We start from the raw sequence: 22,907 nt of genomic DNA, 5'->3' as shown, positions 1-22,907 counted from the left end.
TAAACCGGTACACCCAGCTGGACGCGTACCCCCTCCCTCGCATATCTGATATGGTCAATCAGATTGCGCAATACAAAGTATTCTCCACCATCGACCTTAAGTCAGCGTACCACCAGCTGCCCATCCGCCATGAGGACCGCCAGTATACTGCCTTCGAGGCAAACGGCCGCCTCTACCACTTCCTTAGGGTCCCCTTCGGCGTCACCAACGGGGTTTCGGTCTTCCAAAGGGAGATGGACCGAATGGTTGACCAGAACGCGCTGCGGGCAACCTTCCCCTATTTGGATAACGTCACCATCTGCGGCCACGACCAGCAGGACCACGACGTTAATCTAGCAAATTTCCTCCGTACGGCCCAACGGCTGAACCTAACGTACAATAAGGAAAAATGTATGTTTCACACCAAGCGCCTGGCCATCCTCGGCTGCGTGGTGGAGAACGGAGTCATCGGGCCCGACCCCGACAGAATGCGCCCCCTAATGGAGCTACCCCTTCCCCACTGCCAAAAAGCACTGAAGAGATGCCTGGGGTTTTTCTCCTACTACGCCCAGTGGGTGCCCCTCTATGCAGACAAAGCCAGGCCCCTCATCAAAGCCACCTCCTTCCCCCTGACACCAGAGGCGTGTGCAGCCTTCACTCTTATCAAGAACGATATCGCGAAGGCCGCAATGCACGCGGTGGATGAGTCCATCCCCTTCCAAGTGGAGAGCGATGCCTCCGACTTCGCCCTAGCCGCGACCCTTAACCAGGCGGGCAGACCCGTGGCCTTTTTCTCAAGGACCCTCCAGGGCCCCGAGACGAGACACTCCTCCGTCGAAAAGGAGGCCCAGGCTATTGTAGAAGCGGTGCGTCACTGGAGGCATTACCTGGCCGGGAAACGATTTACCCTGCTCACTGACCAGCGTTCAGTAGCTTTTATGTTTAATAATAAGCAGAGGGGTAAAATCAAGAACGACAAGATCTTGAGGTGGAGAATCGAACTCTCCACCTACAATTATGATATCTTGTATCGGCCAGGGAAACTCAATGAGCCCCCAGATGCCCTATCACGTGGTACATGCGCCAACGCGCAGAGTGATAGGCTGCAGTCCCTCCACAATGACCTCTGCCACCCGGGGGTCACCAGGTTTTTCCATTTTATCAAATCCCGTAACCTGCCCTACTCCATCGAGGAGGTCAGGACCATGACCAAGAGCTGCCAAATCTGCGCCGAGTGCAAACCGCACTTCTATAGGCCGGACAGAGCAAGCCTGATCAAGGCCACCCGCCCCTTCGAACGCCTGAGCGTCGATTTTAAAGGGCCCCTCCCCTCCGCTGACCGCAATGTGTACTTCCTCAACATAGTTGATGAGTACTCCCGTTTCCCCTTTGCCATCCCTTGCCCAGACATGACCAGTACCACGGTCATCAAGTGTCTGAATGACATCTTCGCTCTGTTCGGGTTCCCCAGCTATATACATAGCGACAGGGGCTCATCGTTCATGAGCGACGAACTTCGGCAGTACCTGCTAACAAGAGGTATCGCCACGAGCAGGACCACCAGTTACAACCCCCGGGGGAACGGCCAGGTGGAAAGGGAGAACGCGACGGTTTGGAAGGCAGTCCTCTTAGCACTAAAATCTAAGGGCCTTCCGACCTCCCGCTGGCAGGAGGTCCTCCCTGCAGCGCTTCACTCCATTCGGTCACTGCTTTGTACTGCCACTAATGCGACCCCTCATGAGAAAATGTTCGTTTTCCCCCGGAAGTCTACATCGGGAACCTCGCTACCGGCATGGTTGACTTCTCCTGGGCCCGTCCTACTGCGGAGGCACGTGAGGACGCATAAAACGGACCCCCTGGTCGAGCGGGTGCACCTCCTACACGCCAACCCCCAGTATGCCTGGGTGACATACCCAGACGGGCGGGAGGACACGGTCTCCATACGAGATCTCGCACCCTCGGGTACCCCTGAATTACCACCGTTATCCCCCTTACCACCGTTATCCCCCTTACCACTGTTATCCCCCACCACCCCTCCCAACCCAACCCCTGCAGACGGCATGCCAAAGCCCCAGGAATCTTCGCCAACCACCCAGACACCAGACCCGACGTCGGATGCTGCAACACCACCGCCGCCACCACGACGATCAGGACGTCAGACAAGGCCTCCTGATAGACTTAACTTGTAGTACCCTTCACCCCGCCGGACTTCACATTAAACAAGGGGTGAATGTGGTAAACCACTGTATTGTATATTGCCACCTCTGGGTGGCGCTGTGTATGGAGGCATGCCTCAGCTGACTCCACCCACCACTGTGTGGGTTTCGTTCAGACTTGTTCAGTCACTCACGAAGAAGCATGGTCTCTTCTTAGCTAATAAAAGCCTTATTCATCTCTTCTTTCGACTCATCATCTCTTCTTCGACTCATCACCTTTTATGAAGTAATTGATAAGCGTATCACCAGAGAACCCACAAGTACCCACAGAACATCACATGAGTGGAACCATATCCCAGCATGAGCCTGCACCAGCACAAATGGGAGAAACATTTGGGGGAGGGGGCGATATGAATTTTGAAAAAAATCCTGATTGTAAGCCCCTCACCAAATGGAGGCTGGACGTTAATGTGTATGGTCATAAATCCGATGCAAGTGCTTCAGCAGCTGATGCACTAACTGCCCTTGTCAAGTTTTCCAGAACTCAGTGTTCCTTCCTAAATTTCAAATTCAAGCTAGAATTTTGACAACCTCAACATTGGGTTTCTTCATCATTATAGGTGATGGGTACTGCTATTCTGGTCGTGATTTGCTGCTGCGTGCTTCAGCTACCAACTTCGAAATGACAGAACAGTGTGCGCAGCCTGGTCTAGCTTAATCAGTGTCATTTTCCTGAAACCAAGTTTCAATCCTTTGGAAGTTGTGTGACAAACCAGCAAATTCAAGACAGTGTTGAAAAAATGGGGGCGAAATTGGGCTCTTAAAGCCTCTTAAATGACCAAAATGGCGTCTGCGATGCTTGCGCAAACTTCCAACGGGAGGCGCACCGGACGCCATATTTGTAAAGGGGCCTGTGTGCACGCGCCTAACGTCCCTCAGCAGCATACAGAGCAGGCAGATCATGACGTCAATCAGCGAGTAACTCTGATTTGACGTCAGCGCTGCCATTCTAGAGCTCCACGCTCCAGCTTACGCCCTCTCTTAACCTCGCACAGCTGAACATGTATTCAATGGCATGAAGAACCCTCCATCGAGTGCTATTTAAAGGGAATGTCAACTACTTTCAGGTTAGTTGCTGGTTTATTTCTTCTGGATGTTGCTGCAATTCTATGCATTTTGGGCACTGTTCCATACTTGTTTAAAGTTTCAATAGTCTACAGGGAGTGGTCTGCCTGGTGCTGAAGTACTTTTTTGGTGAATTAAATGCTTGTGCACAAACCAGTTGCTTCCAGACATGGGTGACTGAGTGGGGCTTCCTTTTGGTATTGAGCATGACTGGGAGAATGAGCAGGGGCCATGCAGAGCAAGACAAGCTGCTAGAAGAGGGGGGAGGAGGAGGGGGAAAGGGGCTCTCAGCAATGCCCCTTTCCATAATGGCCAGCACTGTCTCCTCCATGGAGGTTAAAACATGCAGGCGTGCCTCTCCCCCTCCCGTTAATTCCTGCCGCCTCCTGCACCACCTTCTCCTGAAAGAAAGAGGTAAGTGTGTCAGTGAGTGTCATGCAATATGTTTGGGTGATGTGGCTGTCATGGTTGAATAGCTGCCAGTGTGTGCAAACTGTGAGATGTGAGTGTGAGGCTTGCAACAGTGCTAAGTGTGTGAGGGTGAGGTGAAGTATATGAATGTTAGGTATAGGTCCTGATTGATATAGATTGTTGATAGGTGAGGGAGGGGTGTGTGGTGAATTGATCAGTGCATGAGGCTAGTGGTGCAGTTGGTAGGATATAGCATTTGAAGATGCACTTACTGACCTTGACCACTTGTGTGAGATCATTAAACTTCTTCCTGCACTGCATCTATGTTCTTGCAGCTATACTCCTGGCATTGACCTCCTCTGCTATCTCTTGCCACTGCCTTCTGAGAATGTCTAGAGGGCCTCCTGCCCCCCACCCCGAGGATACAAGACATCTCTCCGTTGTTCCACCTCTTCAACCAAGCCCTCCAGTGCAACATCTAAAAGCCTTGGTGCAAGCTCTCTCCCAAGGTCAGTCATTGTTGATTGTTGCACAGCACACTATTCCCAATGATCTCAGCACCTCCAGCAGCCTCAATGCACCTCCCCTTTAAGAGGTGCCGGCTAGCTTTAAGTAGTGCTAGGCACTCACTATATTGGGCCCCCTGCTAATACGTGGGAACGCTGGCTACACGCAAAAATCATGGTAATGCACAGGCAGCACGAATTTGGCGCCCTGTCTGCATTTCAATCAACGGGCGGGTTAATCACGCATCACAAGCCAATTTAAACCCCAGTATCTCTTATACAAGTTTTAAAAACTCTATTATCCATCTGCTTGTAAGAATTGTGCTTTGTCTAAAATTTGCTGAAGTCACTGATTGGGTTCTTCTTGTCTGTAACATGACTTAAAAGCTAAAAGGTGCCCCTTAGTGGTGAAAGAAATGTATTACAAAGATACGAGAAAGAATAAGTACCTAATGGAGGAAAAGAAGACCCAGGCTACACTTTGAAATTTATTTTACTTGTATTTATTTAAGTTCATTGTTCATTCAGGAAATCTCCCCTTACTATCTATTAGTTATTACTAATTAAAACTTCTAAGAGGCAATGCCTTGACACATTATGCTTTACATAAAATAGTTTACTTTGAAGCACAGTGATTGTGTTACATGGATAAAGGATGTCACAAACAACAATTAACATGAATGACTATTTTTTGGTGGTGATGGCTGAGGGAGGAATGTTTGCCAGGACACCTACCTACTCTTCTTCAAAAAGTGCTACAGGGCCTTTAACATCCACCTCAACCACTAGAACAGGTGGATGGAACCTTGATAATGAGGCAGAAATTCCGGTCCCTACGGGTGGGTACGCGCTGTACGGAAATGCCGGTTTTAGGCATGCACTGCACATGCGCTGGAAACTGGCATTTCCGATCTGCCAAGATGACAGATCCTCCAGCTGCGCTGGAGAAGGGCCTCTGCGGGTGGAGAGTTCCGTTTTTTGGAGACCCTCCGCCTGCAGAAAACACTTACAATTCTTGCGCCTGGTAAAAGCCTGCTTTTACCAGGATAAGAGTTGAAAAAAGTAAAAAAAAAAATTTCCACTGATTTATCATTTTAAAATACTTTAAAGAAAGGTAAGTTTATTTTTTAGCCCTGTTAAAAACTTTAATTTTTCTTTTCAAAAAATAAAATTTTTGTTTAAAATACTTAATTTATGTAATTTAAAGTCATTTTAAAAATGTGATTTTTAAAAAATTTATTTAAAGTTTTACTATCTTTTTGGGGGTGATCTCTATTCATATATTTGACAGGTCTTCCTGTCAAATGTATGAATGGAGATTCCCTTCTCTGATTGGCTCCCCATGGTCCACGTGATCCCAGGGACGTTGCGAACCGCCTGCGCCTCTGGAATACGTGGGCCTTGTGCATCGGCAGTTTGGAGAGGCCCAGCAATGGAACTCTGCACCTCCCGGGAGCCCTCCGGTCCAGGCACAGATTTTTCCAGATCACAGCCCTCCGCCCGCGGGAGGCCTGCAAACAGAATTTCTGGGCCATAATCTTTGACATTGCTGCACTCTCACCATACTCCACTGAGTATCAGACTGAATTAAACTGGTGTGGGGATCAAATCCACAAACTTATGACACAGAGGCATGAGCACTATCTACTGAAACAAGTTGACTGCAGAGGGAATATGACCTGTGGGTTTTGCATTGGGCATTCTTGTTTTTGAGCAGGTTGCGTGAACATTTCTAAAAGTTAAACCAGATGCCAAAAAGTCTGTTTATTTTTAAATAATCATCACTTTTTTCTCTTGATCCTATGTCTACTTAATGTGGAGCATTGGTTATTGAGGTCTTCAATGAACTTTCATTCACCTCAAAGCAAACCTGCAAACCCAAGCTGTAATCGCAACCTCCACACAGTCCCTGTCAATTTTGGCTTTGGTAAAAGGTGGCAATATAAACCCAAAGGTACTTTTCCCTTTGACTTTTTTCTCCCTGCCTGTGAAAGTGCAAAAACTTAAATATAAGGGCCAATGAGGCGACCCCACACTGCGAATAGAACTGCTACTCTTCAGGTACAGCGTAGTAGAAGAAAAATCCAAAATAGGTTTCTTGCGTAAAGTGGAGAAGTATTTGTAAAAGTAAAGATATAAAAGTATAGGGAAAAGGTGAGGGAATGGAACTAAGTGGATAGCTCTTTCAGAGGGCCAGCACAGGTGCAATGGGCTGAATTGGCCTTCTTCTGTGCTGCAAAAATCTATGATTCTATGATGCAATGTTCATATACTTTGTAAAAGCATAGCCATGCCCATGTTTCACCAAGGCATTCCATATTACTGCCATCTCACCAGATTTATCCAGGGACCTAAAAGGGGACTTGAGAATTCCAATAGCCTGCTCTATAACACTTCTTCTCCTCGCATGGGCCTCATTATATCTGGTGTGTGTGTCCCCGCCTCCCCATGTCTTTTAAAGCCATACTAACGTCATCAGCCATGACTGCAAGGAATAGCCCTGATAATCAGACAACTATCCTGAAACATGGCTCCGAGTGCTGGTTTTGTGGTTTGACACATGATGAAAGCTTCATGGCAGCTTCCTGGATATCTGGCATTCATGTGCAGCCTTCTGCCTGTGATCTTCCACTTCTGCCCGCCGACCAGGTAGCTGGCTGGTTTCGGGCTAGACTCCAATAAAACTTATAGTAATGAGGCCCAGTCAGGCCTCCACATCTCTGGACTCCTTGGATGCGCCGCCCACCCTACCACCCCCCCCCCCCCTTTAAAATGGAGGCCAAAGAGTCAGGTACAAGATATTCCATCCTGAATGCTACTGTAATGTATATTCCTTTTCACCTTCTATAGGCCATTCCCAAGATTAGGCAGAAACAGCTGGTAGCATTTCACACATGTCATTTACACACTCCACCTGCCACAAGCACCATGACAGGTCAAAGGAACCCTGAGGCATTTCGTTTGTAAATTTGAGGAGGGAGCACTGGATGAAATACAGATCACATGCGAGGGGGAGCAACTAGAGATGGCAGCAGGGGAATAGAAAACAGCCAACCAGTCTTTGAGCCGGAGATGTTCCTCAGTTGAGTACCTTACCAGGACCTGCCTTCAGAAAATAGTTGATGGATGACCAAAAGGCCCTCTTTTGGGACAGTACTGAGCATAGAACATTGGCATGCGTGCAGGAGTGGACCTCAACCACTCCCCAGTAACGTGAAGGATTTTCACAACTGCAGAGCATCATGAAATGAGCTGCTTCTTCACAGCATCTGTTGGAAAGCCTCCGAGGATAGAGGAATCAAATGTTGACTCGGCTTTCTCTCATTAAAAGTGTAACTCAGGCAAACATTCTGGAATCTGTCACAGCTAGACTTGGCAGACTTGGGCTTTGACTTGAGAGCCATGACTCCAGAATTCATACAGCTCAGTGATATCCTAAGCTCTGTTCTCACGCAGATCACAGGCCTTCTTGTAGGAATGGCCTGCGATCTGTTGAAGGAAATCAAAGAGGAGATAGCAGAGGCTCTGAATAAAATTCTTCAATCCTCTTTATGTAAGTAAATTGTGCCAGGGGACTGGACTGTAGCCAATGTAATGCTTCTGCTCAAGAAAGGATAGAGGAATAAGCCAGGTAACCATAGATTAGTTAGTCTGTCAGTTGTAGGCAAACTCTTTGAATCCATAATTCCAGATTAAATTAGTGAGCATTTAGAAATGCATGGGTTAAACAAGACCAATCAGCATGGAGCTTTTAAAGGAAAACATTTTTGACAAATTTAAGTTGTTTAAAGAAGTAACCAATTGGATAAACAGGATGTAACAGATGTTATGTATATGGATTTTCAAAAGGCACACAATAAGGTGTCTCATCAAAGGTTTCATTCTTAACTCGTGCCAGGTTACAGGAGGGCTAAATTTGTGAAAATGAAAAAGGATTTGGGTACGGTTGATTGGGCGATTAGAATAGGTAGTGATAACTGCAGTACATGTGAAAATGGAGTACTTATGGACAAGGAAGCCACATAGATCCCTCAGATTAAGAGGGTATATGGTAAAAAAAAATGGCTTTATGGCAATGCTTGAAGTATTTTACCAGATATAGGAAAAACAGCTCTCAAGAGAATAGGTCAGATGAGAGTAATAAAATCTGCTTTCATATTGGCCAAAAGAGCAATGAAAAAGATTATAGATAGACATGGCAGTGATAGCGGGACCTTTTTTGGTTATGCTAGGAGTCAGATAGCAATCACGGACCATATAGAGCCTTTGAAATATTGTGCAGGGCAAATTTGGGTGGAGTCCCAGGATATAGTTGAGATATTAAATGCTTACTTGGCATCTGTTTTCACTACTGAAGATAATGCTGTGTTGCTGCTGCTAATTGATAGAGGTGATGTTAAAATTGAACCCAAGGAAGTCAATGGTTCTGGCTAGGATTAGGGTTGTTAAGGCAGATCGGGCTGCCAGCCCTAATGGTAATCACCCTAAAGTACTAAAAGAAACAGGACTGTGTTATGTCAGCTGCTGGCTCACATATTTTATTGCTTGTCGAGGTTTGGGATTGTTTCCATGGACTGGAGAGAGGCCTGTATGGTACGTATATTTACGAATTGTAAATCAGAACCTGGGATGTAGATTTTATTTTCCTGGATGAATAAGCTAGAATTGGCCGAATGAGTTTCCTTATCTGTATCCGTGAAAAAGGACCATAAAACAGAAATGTGGAGAAGGTATATTTACTGATTTAAAGAGCAACAATCTGATTATTTTATCATTGAATCTTCTTGTTTTATTTCATGAAAAAAGAGGTATTTTGCAACACAGAATATTATGTACAAGTGAAGATGTAGAATGGAATTTAGATAAATGCCTTCAAAATGCAGATAAACATTGTGTTTCTCTGTAAATTAATAAAAAGGCACAGAGCAATTACAAACTTTGGAATAATTTCTCACATTTAGTTTGATTTTTTGGACATCTATTTTGCTACTCTCATAAGCCTAGAAATTATACTGTGCAATATTACTAGAAAAGCACTCAATGTATTCATATGAAATTCTCCTGCTTAGTATCCAAGTTTGTTAAAATATTAAAAGTAATCGAAAGAACAAAATGCATTTATATAGCACCTTTCACACCCTCAGGATGTCCCAAAGTGCTTCACAGAAAATGAAATACTTTTGAAGTGTAGTCACTGTTGTAATGTAAGGAAATGCAACAGCAATTTGCACACAGCAAGGTCCCACAAACAGCAAGGAGATAAATTACCTCTTTTAGTGATGTTGGTTCAGGGATAAATATTGGCCAGGACACCAGGAAAACGCTCCTGTCTTCTTCAAATAGTGACGTGGGATCTTTTGCATCCACCTGAGAAGGGCCTTGGTTTAACCTCTCAACTTAAAGATGGCACCTCCAACAGTGTCTAGATAATATGCTCAAGTCTCTGGAGTGGGGTTTGACCAACAACCTTCTGACTTAGAGGCGAGTGTTCTACCACTGAGTCAAGACTAACAGGTTAATTTTAAACAAACATGTTAAGCAGTCATTTGCTAATATGACATTGCATAATTTCTAGGTATATTCCATAAAATAGCAGGTTTGAAGCAGAGTGCTCAATTTGTGCAGCACAGTTAGTACGAGTTTATGTTGGCCCCTGGATGCTATTAGGAGCATCTCACTGGAGTTCCACCTCGTGGATGTGGGGAGAAATTTCCTGCTACAAATTTGTTTCCCGTGAGTGGTTCGTGGATCAGCATTAAGGATAGCCTGTCTGCAACTGAAAAAGTCCTAGGTTTGATTCCCACTCTGTGGGAAGTTAGCTGGTCTCGGCCAGGGTGTCAGTTGGTGTCACCATTCCTCAGCTGAGGAGGGGAGAAATCAGTCATGTTCCTGCATCCAGTGAGCCCTTTTGGAAAGTAAGCATCGGGACAGAATCAGGTTCAGCTATAACCTCTCCAGTCAAATAGTCCGGCAACACACACATACTGGCTCACATAAGAATAGCTATTTGGGCAAGGTACCAGAGAGCACCTGACACTCGTGGAACTGTAGTCCGGGAGGAATCAACATATCAAAATAGCTTTCGGTTCGCTTGTAGTAACAAATGCTTGCTTTTCCAAAAGTGGTAAATAATGCACAGCTTTTGATGTGATTAATTTAGTAGACTTGCTCTTCAGCAAATTACACAACCATTCAGCCATGGCGTGGCTTAATGTACATCTACAAACTCAATACATCCATGTGGACCGTTTTTCTAACATTTCAGTCCAGATAGTATTCCATACACTACTTTCAGTATTTTCCCTTCTGGTAATTAAATATCCATTAGCGTTCATATTTAAACAAGTTGACAAATTCTATTCTATACTATCTGAAATACATTTTTTGGATAAGTTGCTATTGGCACAAGAAAGATTTATTTTTCTAAAAGCAAAGTACAGCTTTGTGCTTACAACACATGAAAATATAAAACAACTACTTAACACTTTAGTTTGCGCTTCAGTAACATTGCCACATTTAAACTTTAGTTATTTTGTGCACGTGTCAATGGAGTTATTATTCATCTTGCTTTCTCTTGGGTTTTTTAGGATTACGAGACCTGCTTTTTGCTTTACAAAGAGGGCAGATAGGTGCATTCCGATGGATTTGTTGATGACAAGACAAGCAAGCCTGTGGACACAAAGACAGAATGGTTAACGCCTTTACACACAGCAATATAGATGTTGATATGAGACAATCAGTGTTTCTACTTAGCTGAGCTGTAACTAATAGATTTGTCAAGAAAAAATGCACTTAAACCACATGATGTAATGTATGCAATACTCTTAGCTTAGTCAAAAGCAAAATAATACAAATGCTGGAAATCTGAAATTAAAACAGAAAATGCTGGAAATACTCAGCAGGTCAGGCAGCATCTGTGGAGAGGGAAACAGAGTTAATGTTTCAGGTCGATGACCTTTCGCCAGTACCGGAAAAAGTTAGAGATGTAATAGATTTTAAGCAAGTGCAAGGGCAGGGAAAGCGGGGAGGGGAGGAAGGAACAAAAGGGAAGGTCTGTGATAGGGTGGAAGGCAGGAGAGATTAATTTACAAAAGGGATGACTGTACAAAGCAAAAGGAGATGGTAATGGGACAAGCTAAAGAAACAAAAGATGGTTCTAGAACTTAGCACTCTTAACTTAGTGTCAGCTGTGGCTCAGTTGGTACCACCCTCGCCTGAGTCAGAAGGTCGTGGGTTCAAGTCCCACTCCAGAGACTTGAGCACAACAATCTAGGCTGACACTCCAGTGCAGTGCGGAGGGAGTGCTGCACTGTCGGAGGTGCCGTCTTTCGGATGAGACGTTAAACCGTCTGCGCTCAAGTGGACGTAAAAGATCCCATGGCATTATTTCGAAGAAGAGCAGGCATCGTCCCTGGTGTCCTGGCCAATATCTATCCCTCAATCAATATAACAAAAACAGATTACAGGTATCTGGTTATTATCACATTGCTGTTTGTGGGAGGGTGCTGTGTGCAAATTGGCTGTTTCCTACATTGGCTGTAAAGCACTTTGGTATGTCTGGTGCTCTACAAATGCAAGTCTTTATATGCAGAGGCAAATCCTATAAATGCAAGTCTTTCTTTTTTTAAACTCACCTCAAATTGACCCCCACCACTGCTACCATTTGCAACAGACCTGTAATCACTAACACTTCAGTGTCATCAGGTCTAAATGCTCTCTCCAGACATAACCCAAGTATCAAAAGGACAAAACCTGGGTGTTTTTTCAGTTCAAGTGAGCATATTACAAAATGTTTACACTCTCACCATTTTACTTCACTCTATTACACACACACACACACACACACACGGCAGGAGTCTATCCCTTGTCCTATTGATCCTAGGGAATCACGTAGGCAACTGGAAGGCCAGTATGTCAAAGTTGTCAATATGTGATGGCTAGCCCCCCTCTCTACAAAAAGGCAATCAATCAGTGTCCCCGATGGCCAGTTCATTTTCTCCAGCTCTGGTATTGAGTCACAATACTTGATGTCATCCACTTGCTCTCCTCACTCTACTCAACCTAGCTACAAGTTAAGCATGTATTCTTTTCCTGAAAAGTTTGTCAAAACATACTGCTTTAGGACTGAAGAAAAAATTATATTATGGTTGGTCAATCTCTACAAAAAAGGGTTTAAACAGCATAAAAGTCCTTTCTCAGTGACTGACATCAAATGTCTGCCTTCAGATCACAATGATAAGATGCCATCCTGTCTGGGATTTTTAAAATATGAACATATGTAAAACGATAGGAAAAAGGTCAACTGGTCTTTCGGTCCAACATGGTGCCACCTACACACAACGTTAAACCCACCCCTTCCTGATTGTCACGTAATCTCCTGAGAGGGTGTTGGGGGACAGGGGGTGTGGTTGCGGGGGGGGGGGGGAGGAGGAGGAAAAAAAATCTTATGCCAATTGAGGGAAAAAACAAAAACAAAAAAATGTGCCCATAAAGATATAGCAGCAAGGATCTTTACTAGACAACGAAAGCAAGGACACCACAAAAAACATCAAACGGACACTGATCCTGGTGTGTATAGAATATTAAATACACCTAAATCAGCTTCTGGAAATTCACATTCAGCAGTGATTACCTGTAAAATTGTCTTCAATGGCATGAAAAATCAAATTTAAACTCTTCAGTGAAGTACATATAATTCTCCTATTGACACATTGTTCAATCTATGTCGACATTAATCTTGTTTTAGTCACCTTTAAAATCATGCCTTTTCATCAGGCATCTACGTCCTCTAATGTTCATAAGACCTATCTCCTCATTCATCTCCCATCCCACTCAATTCCTGACTACAAAACACCCCTTTCTGGCCTCCAAGCTAGCTGGTTTTGTCAACTGTATGTGTTCTCATTCTCTCACTCCTTATTGCACTGTTCATCTCCTCTTCAAAACTTCCATTATCACCCCTCCTCCAAATATACACCCTTCCATCCTCGCCAACTACTACTCATGTCCAACCTGCCTTTCCTCTCCAAGACACTTGAATATATCATCACCTCTCATCTCTGAGCTCATTTCTCCCATAAAATTTTGTGAGTCTTTTCAGTCAGGCTTCTTCCTTTTGCAGTGCAGAGATGATCCTAACCAAAATCACAAACAACACCCTCGGTGACTGTGATGTCTTTATCCGCCTTGTACTTCTCGACCACTCCATAGCACTCAATACAGTTGACTGTGCCATTCTCCTCCAATGCCTCTCCTTTGCTGTCCAGCTCTTTGAGACTGCCCTCACATTGTTCCAGTCCTACCTATCCAAGTTCAGCCAGAGCATCTCCAGCAATGGCTTCTCTTTACTCCGCCACATCACCACTTCCAGGGTCCAAGGATTTATCCGCCTCTTCCTCATCTACACGCTGCTCTCAATGACATCATCCACAAAGGGTCAGTTTCCACATGTATCCACGCCCCTCTCTACTTCTGCAACTCCTCTCTTGACACCTTGATTGCCATGGCATTGTCAAAACTGCTTGTCCAACTTCCAATCTTGGATGAGACATATCTTCCCCCAGTTCAATATCGAGAAGACTGAAGCCATCATCTACAGCCCCACCACAAACTCTGCTCCCTTGCCATTGATTCCAACTCCGCCCACCAGCGCCCCCGACCCCCACCATGGCCACAGTCTCAAGCTGAACCACACTGTTCGCAACCTGGGTATCCTGTTCAATCACTGAGTTACAGATCCCAAATGCTCTTCATCACAAAGGCTACTTATTTCCACCTCTACAACACACTGCTGTTGAAATCCTTATCCATGCTTTCATCACCTCCAGAATCAACTACAATACTCCCCTTGTTGGCCTTCCATCTTCCAACGTCCATAAACGCCAACTTGTCCAAAGCTCTGCTGCATTTACCCTGCCCCATACTAAGTCCCCGTCACCCATCATCCCAGTCCTCACTGACCTACACTGGCTCCCTATCCCCCAGTGATTTCAATTTAAAATCTTTGTCCTTGTCTTTAAATCCCTTGATTGCCTTTCCCATTCTATTTCTATAAACTCCTACAGCCCTATATTGCACCCCCACACAATCTATTCCTCTGACTATCCTTCCTTCCCTCACCCCACCATTGGTGCACAACCTTCAACCACCTAGATTCTCTGTCAACCTTTCTGTTCCTCTCTCGCCTCCCTTAAAAACCTATTTCTTCAGCCAAACTTAATGTTGCCTCTCCTAATCTTTCCTTTTCTCAGCATCTATTTTCTGTACGCCCGTTTGTAAAGTACTTTGGGATTTATTTTTACTTTAAAGGTACCATACAAATGTCATTTATTGTTGTTGATGTACTGGATCCAGAGCAAACACTGTCACCCAAGTCTCTTATTACTTCAAAAAACAACTTCATGACATCACCGAGTGGTCCTGCACTTCACAAATAAAAAGTAGTGTAAATCCATCGTCCCCAGGTTGACGATGACAGTAATCACTCTACTAAATCCCTCCCATCTGTTGTGACATCATCTAGCCTTTGGGTATCTCTTCTGTTTCAGTCCATACAGTTTCTTAGGCAAGTTTCGGAGGTTAACTTAAAAGAACCTTGCTGTCACTCCAGGGTGAATAAGTGAACTAGATCCTCAAAGATGTTTTTCCTAGGTGTTAGCCTTGGCTGAGTGGTAGCATTCTCACCTCAGTCAGAATGTCAAGGATTCAAGCCCCACTCCAGAGATTTCAGCATATAATCCAGGCTGACACTTCAGTGTCGTACTGAGGGAGTTCAGCACCAATGTTCCGTCTAAGCTGCGTGGTCACGCAGCCGTTTGCGCGGAACCGATTTCGCCAATGCTAAGTTTTGCGTATGCGCTAAACTGTGAATGGACCGCGCATCCCCTTAAAAAACATTAGGGGGGACATTGTTCAGCACTGTTGGAAGTGCCGTCTTTCAGATGAGATGTTAAACAAAATCCCGTCAATCCTGGCAGGTGGATGTAAAAGGCTAAACGGCACTATTCAAAAGAAGAGATGGGGGCCTAGAAATTCGGTGGGCTGCACCACCAGTTAGCGCCTAAAGAGGGCACTCAGTGGCTTTAGCACCACTGGCCGCGCCTCCCGCGATATTTAGCTGGGGCGCTAATATTTGGCAGCGACCGCCTCTGTAGCGCCGTTCGCAAATGGCGCCCGGTTCACGGGGCCTTCCTGTGGCGGCAGTGGCGCAAATTAAGGTGGAGGTGCGGGGCGGCTGTTTTTTCCGGCGTCTGCCTGCCAGCACCTCCATCCCCGACCTCCTGATCGCCCCCCGCAGCATTGCCGGCTGTTTTCCGAGAGCCCGGCACTTCTCCTCGGTGCCGGGCTCTTTTGCCGGCACTCGCGATCTCTGATCGTGCTGGTGCAGGCCCCTCCCCCTTAAGAATGGGAGGAAGGCCTGCAGTACCGCAGCGCGCCGTGCCGCAGCGCATGGCGCTGCGGCATGTTGCGCTGCGATATTCAGTTTCAGCGCCCAAAGAGGGACGCGGAGTGCCTCGAGCCTCACCCCGTGTCATAAGAACATAAGAAGTAGGAGCAGGAGTAGGCCATACCGCCCCTCGGGCCTGCTCCGCCATTCAATAGGATCATGGCTGATCCGAACCTAGACTCACGTCCACTTCCCTGCCCTCTCCCCGTAACCCCTAATCCCCTTATCTGCTAGGAAACTGTCTTATCTCCATTTTAAATTTATTTAATGTTGCAGCTTCCACAGCTCTCTGGGGTAGCAAATTCCATAGATTTACTGCCCTCTGAGTGAAGAAGTTTCTCCTCATCTCAGTTTTGAAAGCGCAGCCCCTTATTCTTAGATTATGCCCCCTAGTTCTAGTCTCACCCATCAGTGGAAACATCCTCCCCGCATCCACCCGATCAAGCCCCCTCACAATCTTATATGTTTCGATAAGATCGCCTCTCATTCTTCTGAACTCCAATGAGTAGAGTCCCAACCTACTCAACCTTTCCTCATACGTCAACCCCCTCATCTCCGGAATCAACCGAGTGAACCTTCTCTGAACCGCCTCGAGAGCAAGTATATCTTTTCTTAAATATGGAAACCAAAACTGCACGCAGTATTCCAGGTGTGGCCTCACCAATACCCTGTATAACTGCAGCAAGACTTCCCTGTTTTTATACTCCATCCCCCTTGCAATAAAAGCCAAGATTCCATTGGCCTTCCTAATCACCTGCTGCACCTGCATACTAACTTTTTGTGTTTCATGCACCAGGACCCCCAGATCCCTTTGTACTGTAGCACTTTGCAGTTTCTCTCCATTTAGATAATAACTTGCTCTTTGATTTTTTCTGCCAAAGTGCATAACCTCACACTTTCCAACATTATATTGCATCTGCCAAATCTCTGCCCACTCACTTAGCCTGTCTATATCCTTTTGCAGGTTTTTTATGTCCTCCTCACTCATTGCTTTCCCTCCCATCTTTGTATCGTCGGCAAACTTGGATATGTTGCACTCGGTCCCTCTTGGGGCGCCCAAGCTGAATTTCCGGCGATCGCTACTGCTCCAAACGCTGCGCTAAATCCGGCGCCCAGGCGAGCTTGGCGCCCCGTTTGCGGCTCCACCCAATTTCTCCCCCGGGGAGTTCTCCCGATGTCCTGGCCAATATTTATCCCTCAACCGTCATCATTAAAACATCATTGCTGTTTGTGAGATTGGCTGCCACGTTTCCTTACATCACAACAGTGACTACACCAATATTACTTCACTGGCAGTGAAGCAACTGAGCTCACGAAAGGCACTATATAAATGAAAGTTTGTTCTTTCTTTCTTACTCCATATTAATTTCTATAAGAAGCCTCCTCAGGCAGTTTCTCCCAAAATACTAAAGGTGGCTATTCAAGATATTTACCTTATTTATTGCTTCCCTGTGCTGCATCAGAGACACCTATTGATTCCTTCATCGATTTAAGTTTGGAAGTTTTAACAAATAGCCCTCTTCCTTTCTTAACCAAGGCCAGGGATGTTCCTCCTCTGGTCACTGCCACTTCTCAGATATCCCACTAGCACAATTCCTCATGTTCTGGTTCCAATAAATCACAAAATTTATCCAGGATTGCACTCTTCTGGATGACAAGTCCCTACATACAAAAATTGATGGATTAGGTGTGCCCATGAATGCTTTCTTTTCAACCATCAATATATAGAGGTTGTGTCTGACCAGGTGTCCAAGGGAGAGGCCAAGCATTTCAATTCAATAGAAGTATCCTGTGGCTATATTAATACTGTATATACATGTTTGATTGGCAGCTCTTTTGGAGTTTAATAGAAACATGATGAAATCTCACCTGTCCCTTTGTTTTGAAAAGTATTTCTCAACCTGCCTTGTTTAAACTGAGTGTCAGTCTGAAGCCAGAGAGAAAGAGATAGAAAGACCTGAGATTCGGTGGATAGTTAGCACTAAATCCCCACATAAAGGTGAATATTCAAAGAATTGTGTCTGATCTAATTTACATTGCAGTTTAGCACAGCAGATGCCACTCTATTTACTGTAAATTTACAATACATCATTGATATTGTTCACTTATCCATTTAGTGTTTATGTGTCTGTTTGGCAGTCTTTAGTCTAAGCCAGTCCAGTGACGCTTCTATTCTACCACTTTCAAAGAAAATCATGAGTGGGCATGTGATACAGTGAAGAGGATTATCTGTTCAACCCCTGGGCGCGCTAAAAATTACCCACCTAGATATAGGACAGGTAAAGGCACACTCTGGGTCATAGGGAATGAAGGTGTGCTTATGGAAGTGTTGAGAGATATTGAACCAGCGAAAAAGTATCTAGCCTAAAGACCCAAAAACTGATCTCAAACCCTCTAACTAGATGCTGCTCTCACGGCTCATTAGTGTCTCGATTAGAACAATACTCTTTCTGCCTAACACCTAGAGGGAATCCATAAGAAGACTGCAGATGCACTTCATCACCTCACTGTTTAATCTCACTTCATGGTGATTCAACAAATATTCCAGAATTGGGGCTTCACCGAGATGGACCGCTTTGCCTCTTGGGTAGCAACCAACTTCCAAGCATTTGCTCCACAACAAAAGAAACTTCAGCACGGAAACTGGATGGCCTCTCATTTTCAAGTTTCTGTGTGCCTTTTCCCTCCATTTGCTCTAATTCAATGGTTGTTCAAAAAACTTGTGCCGACAGGGCAATGGCACTTCTACTCAGTCTTTACTGGTCAAGAATCACAGTTTTTGGATGTGCTATCCCTCACGGAGAAAGCTTGCACACAGTGTCCAACACGCAAAATGGACTTCTTTGGAAGACAGTGGAAACAAAACGCTGCAATCATTAAATAAACAGTTGTGTACTGTGATGGGGGAAACTGGGGTCCTTTCTAGAAGGATCAGATAGAATGTGATAAATGGTCTTCATCACCCTGATCGATCATGTGATTGCAAGTATTCACTGTCAAATCTCAGTAACAATTTCCGTTATAACCATAAGAGTTTTTTCCCCATAGGTAAATCCTTTTCAGTTCAATGTTTTAGAAACATAGAAACATAGAAGATAGGAGCAGTAGGCCATTCGGCCCCTCGAGCCTGCTCCGCCATTCAATGAGATCATGGCTGATCATCCAAATTCAGTACCCTGTCCCTGCCTTCTCCCCATATCCCTTGATCCCTTTAGCCTTAAGAAATATAGCTAACGCCTTCTTGAATATATTTAATGAATTGGCCTCCACTGCCTTCTGTGGTAGAGAATTCCACAGGTTCACCACTCTCTGGGTGAAGAAATTCCTCCTCATCTCTGTCCTAAATGGCTTACCTCTTATCTTTAGACTGTGACCCCTGGTTCTGGACTCCCCGGCGATCGGGAACATCCCTCCTGCATCTAGTCTGTCTAGTCCTGTCAGAATTTTATAAGTTTCAATGAGATCCCCTCTCATTCTTCTAAACTCCAGCGAGTATAAGCACAATCACCCAATCTCTCCTCATACGTCATTCCTGCCATCCCAGGTATCAGTCTGGTGAATCTTCACTGCACTCCCTCCATGGCAAGAACATCCTTCCTCAGATAAGGCGACCAAAACTGCACACAATACTCAAGATGTGGTCTCACCAAGGCCCTGTACAACTGCAGCAAGACATCCTTGTTCCTGTACTCGAACCCTCTCGCTACGAAGGCCAACATACCATTTGCCTTCTTAACCGCCTGCTGCACCTGCATACTTACCTTCAGCGACTGGTGCACAAGGACACCCAGAGCTGTCTTGATGATGTAGTGAGTAGGAGGATGCATACTGTAGCATTAAGCCATGCAAAGCAGAAGGTCTCAGATTTCATTCCTAGACTGTGCTGTGCTGAGCCAGAGGGCTCTCGGGATGTGACAACTGGCCTCAGCACCCCAGACTATAGAGGAGGAATATTGCCCAGGGCTCCCACTTATGTTTAATATCCAACAACTCCTGCTGGAAAGTGCAAGTGTGTGGAAATTGGGTGAGCACAAAATTGATCACTGATGCTCTCCAGGGTCACTGCCACTGTCTAGACTCACAGTTAAAGAATGGCCCTTTGAGCTAGACTCCATGGCTATGGAAGCATACTCCAGCATGAGTTAGAACATAAGAAGAACATAAGAAACAGGAGCAGGAGCAGGCCAATCGGCCCCTCGAGCCCGCTCCACCACTCAACAAGATCATGGCTGATCTGATCCTAACCTCAAATCTTCTATCACTCTCCATCCACCCGAACCCATGTGATCTCCCGGGAGAGGCGAAAAACCAGATAAAAGACCCAATGGCCAATTTGGGAGAAAAAAATCTGGGAAATTCCTCTCCGACCCATCCAGGCGATCAAAATTCTTCCAGGAGATCACTCTGTCCCTATATTTTCTACAGTACTTACCTTCTGTAAAGGCGATCTCCACCCCAGCCAGGAACAGGAATAAAACCATCTCCTGAAATCTAACACAGAATTAGAACACAAGAAGTTGGAGCAGAACCAGGCTACACGACCCCTGGGCCCACTCCACTACCCACAGGGCCATGGCCATTCCGAACCTAGACTCATGTCCAAGTTCCTGCCCGCTCCCCGTAACCCTTAATTCCCTTTACTTCTAGGAAACTATCTATTTCTGTTTTAAATTTATTTAATGATGTAGCTTCCACAGCTTTCTGGGGCAGCAAATTCCACAAACCTACCACCCTCTGAGTGAAGAAGTTTCTCCTCATCTCAGTTTTGAAAGAGCAGCCCCTTATTTTAAGATTATGCCCCCTAGTTCTAGTTTCACCCATCATTGGGAACATCCTCACCGCATCCACCCGATCAAGCCCCTTCACAATCTTATATGTTTCAATAAGATCGCCTCTCATTCTTCTGAACTCCAATGAGTAGAGTCCCAATCTACTCAACCTCTCCTCATATGACCACCCCCTCATCCCCGGGATTAACCGAGTGAACCTTCTTTGTACTGACTCGAGAGCAAGTATGTCTTTTCTTAAGTATGGACACCAAAACTGTATGCAGTATTCCAGGTGTGGTCTCACCAATACCTTGTACAACTGCAGCAATACCTCCCTGTTTTTATATTCCATCCCCCTAGCAATAATAGCCAACATTCCATTGGCCTTCTTGATCACTTGCTGCACCTGCATACTAACTTTTTGAGTTTCGTGCACCAGGACCCCCAGATCCCTTTGTACTACAGTACTTTCCAGTTTCTTGCCATTAAGATAATAACTTGCTCTATGATTTTTCCTGCCAAAGTGCATAACCTCACACTTTCCAGTATTGTATTCCATCTGCCAAATCTCTGCCCACTTACTTAGCCTGTCTATGTCCCTTTGCAGGTTTTTTATGTCCTCCTCACTCACTACTTTCCGTCCCATCTTTGTATCATCTGCAAACTTTGATATGTTACACTCGGTCCCCTCCTCCAAATCGTTAATATAGATTGTAAAGAGTTGGGGACCCAGCACTGACCCCTGCGGAACACCACTAGTTACTGGTTGCCAATCTGAGAACGAACCATTTATCCCAACTCTCTGCTTTCTGTTAGAGAGCCAATCCTCCACCCACGCCAGAATATTACCCCCAATCCCGTGATTTTTTATCTTAAGCAATAATCTTTTGTGTGGCACCTTGTCAAATGCCTTTTGGAAGGCTAAATACACTACGTCCACTGGTTCCCCTTTATCCACCCTGTATGTTACTTCCTCAAAAAACTCAAGCAAATTTGTCAAACATGACTTCCCCTTCATGAAACCATGCTGAGTTTGTCCTATTAAATTATGTTTATCCAAATGTCCCGTTACTGTTTCCTTAATAATGGACTCTAACATTTTACCAACCACAGATGTTAGGCTAACAGGTCTATAGTTTCCAGCCTTCTGCCTACTACCCTTTTTAAATAAGGGTGTTACATTAGCAGTTTTCCAGTCTGCCGGGACCTTTGCTGAGTCCAGGGAGTTTTGGAAAATTATTACCAATGCATCCACAATCCCTACCGCCACTTCCCTCAAGACCCTAGGATGCAAGCCATCAGGTCCAGGAGATTTATCCGCCTTGAGTCCCATTATTTTACCAAGTACCACTTCCTTAGTGATTTTAATCGTATTTAGTTCCTCCCCCCCTAGAGCCCCCTGTTGTCCAGTGTTGAGATATTCTTAGTGTCCTCTACTGTAAAGGCTGATACAAAAGTTTTGAAGAAGGGTTCGACCCGAAACGTCAACTCAAATTTCTCTCCACGGATGTTGCCTGACCTGCTGAGTTTTTCCAGCATTTTCTGTTGTTATTACAAAATAATTGTTCAGTGTTTTTGCCATCTCCATGTTTCCCACCATTAATTTCCCGGTCTCATCCTCTAAGGGACCAACATTTACTTTAGCCACCCTTTTTCTTTTTATATAACTATAGAAACTTTTGCTGTCTGTTTTTATATTTTTTGCTAATTTACTTTCATAATCTATCTTCCCTTTCTTAATCAATCTTTTAGTTATTTTTTGCTGTCTTTTAAAGACTTCCCAATCTTCCATCCTCCCACTAGATTTGGCTACCTTATATGCCCTTGTTTTTAGTCGGATACTATCCTTAATTACTTTACTTAGCCACGGATGGCTATCTTTTCTTTTACACCCTTTTTTCCTCAGTGGAATATATTTTTTTTGGAAGTTGTAAAATAACTCCTTAAATGTACACCACTGATCATGTACCGTCTTACCCTTTAATCTATTTTCCCAGTCCACTCTAATCAATTCCGCTCTCATACCTTCATAGTCTCCTTTATTCGAGCTTAGCACGCTTGTTTGAGATCCAACCTTCTCACCCTCTAATTGAATATGGAATTCAACCATGTTATGGTCACTCATTCCAAGGGGATCCTTTACTAGGACATTTTTAATTAATCCTGTCTCATTACACAGGACCAAATCTAAGGTTGCTTGCCCCCTGGTCGGTTCAGTTACATACTACTCAAGAAACCCATCCCTAATACACTCAATGAACTCATCCTCAAGGCTGCTCTACCCAATTTGATTTGTCCAGTTAATATGATAATTAAAATCCCCCATAATTATAGCTGTTCCCTTATTACAAGCCTCAACTATTTCCTGATTAATACTCCGTCCAACAGAGTTGCAACTGTTCGGAGGCCTATAGAATACACCCACTAGTGTTTTTTTCCCCTTATTATTCCTTATCTCCACCCAAACTGTTTCACTATCCTGCTCCTTTGACCCAATATCATTTCTCTGTAATAT

At 44.8% G+C, this 22,907-nt stretch overlaps 1 protein-coding gene across 3 annotated transcripts in view; it reads right to left on the bottom strand.

The window, feature by feature from the left end:
* Window positions 1–8,897: 8,897 nt before the first annotated feature.
* Window positions 8,898–22,907, bottom strand: part of zc4h2 (zinc finger, C4H2 domain containing) — a 55,419-nt gene continuing 41,409 nt past the window's right edge. For all 3 annotated transcript variants that reach the window (XM_085998963.1, XM_085998954.1, XM_085998945.1), the window contains one exon: window positions 8,898–10,846. In XM_085998963.1, the coding sequence (XP_085855089.1) occupies window positions 10,733–10,846 (114 nt within the window). In that variant the 3' untranslated portion in view covers window positions 8,898–10,732. The remainder of the gene's footprint in view (window positions 10,847–22,907) is intronic.

The sequence above is a fragment of the Somniosus microcephalus genome, chromosome 1 (genome assembly GCF_052327205.1).
Source record: "Somniosus microcephalus isolate GS21.2 chromosome 1, FLI_Smic_1.0, whole genome shotgun sequence".
Classification (NCBI taxonomy): domain Eukaryota; kingdom Metazoa; phylum Chordata; class Chondrichthyes; order Squaliformes; family Somniosidae; genus Somniosus; species Somniosus microcephalus.
The sequence above is the reverse complement of the archived record's forward strand: the minus strand, read 5'-3'. Positions and strand labels throughout refer to the sequence as shown.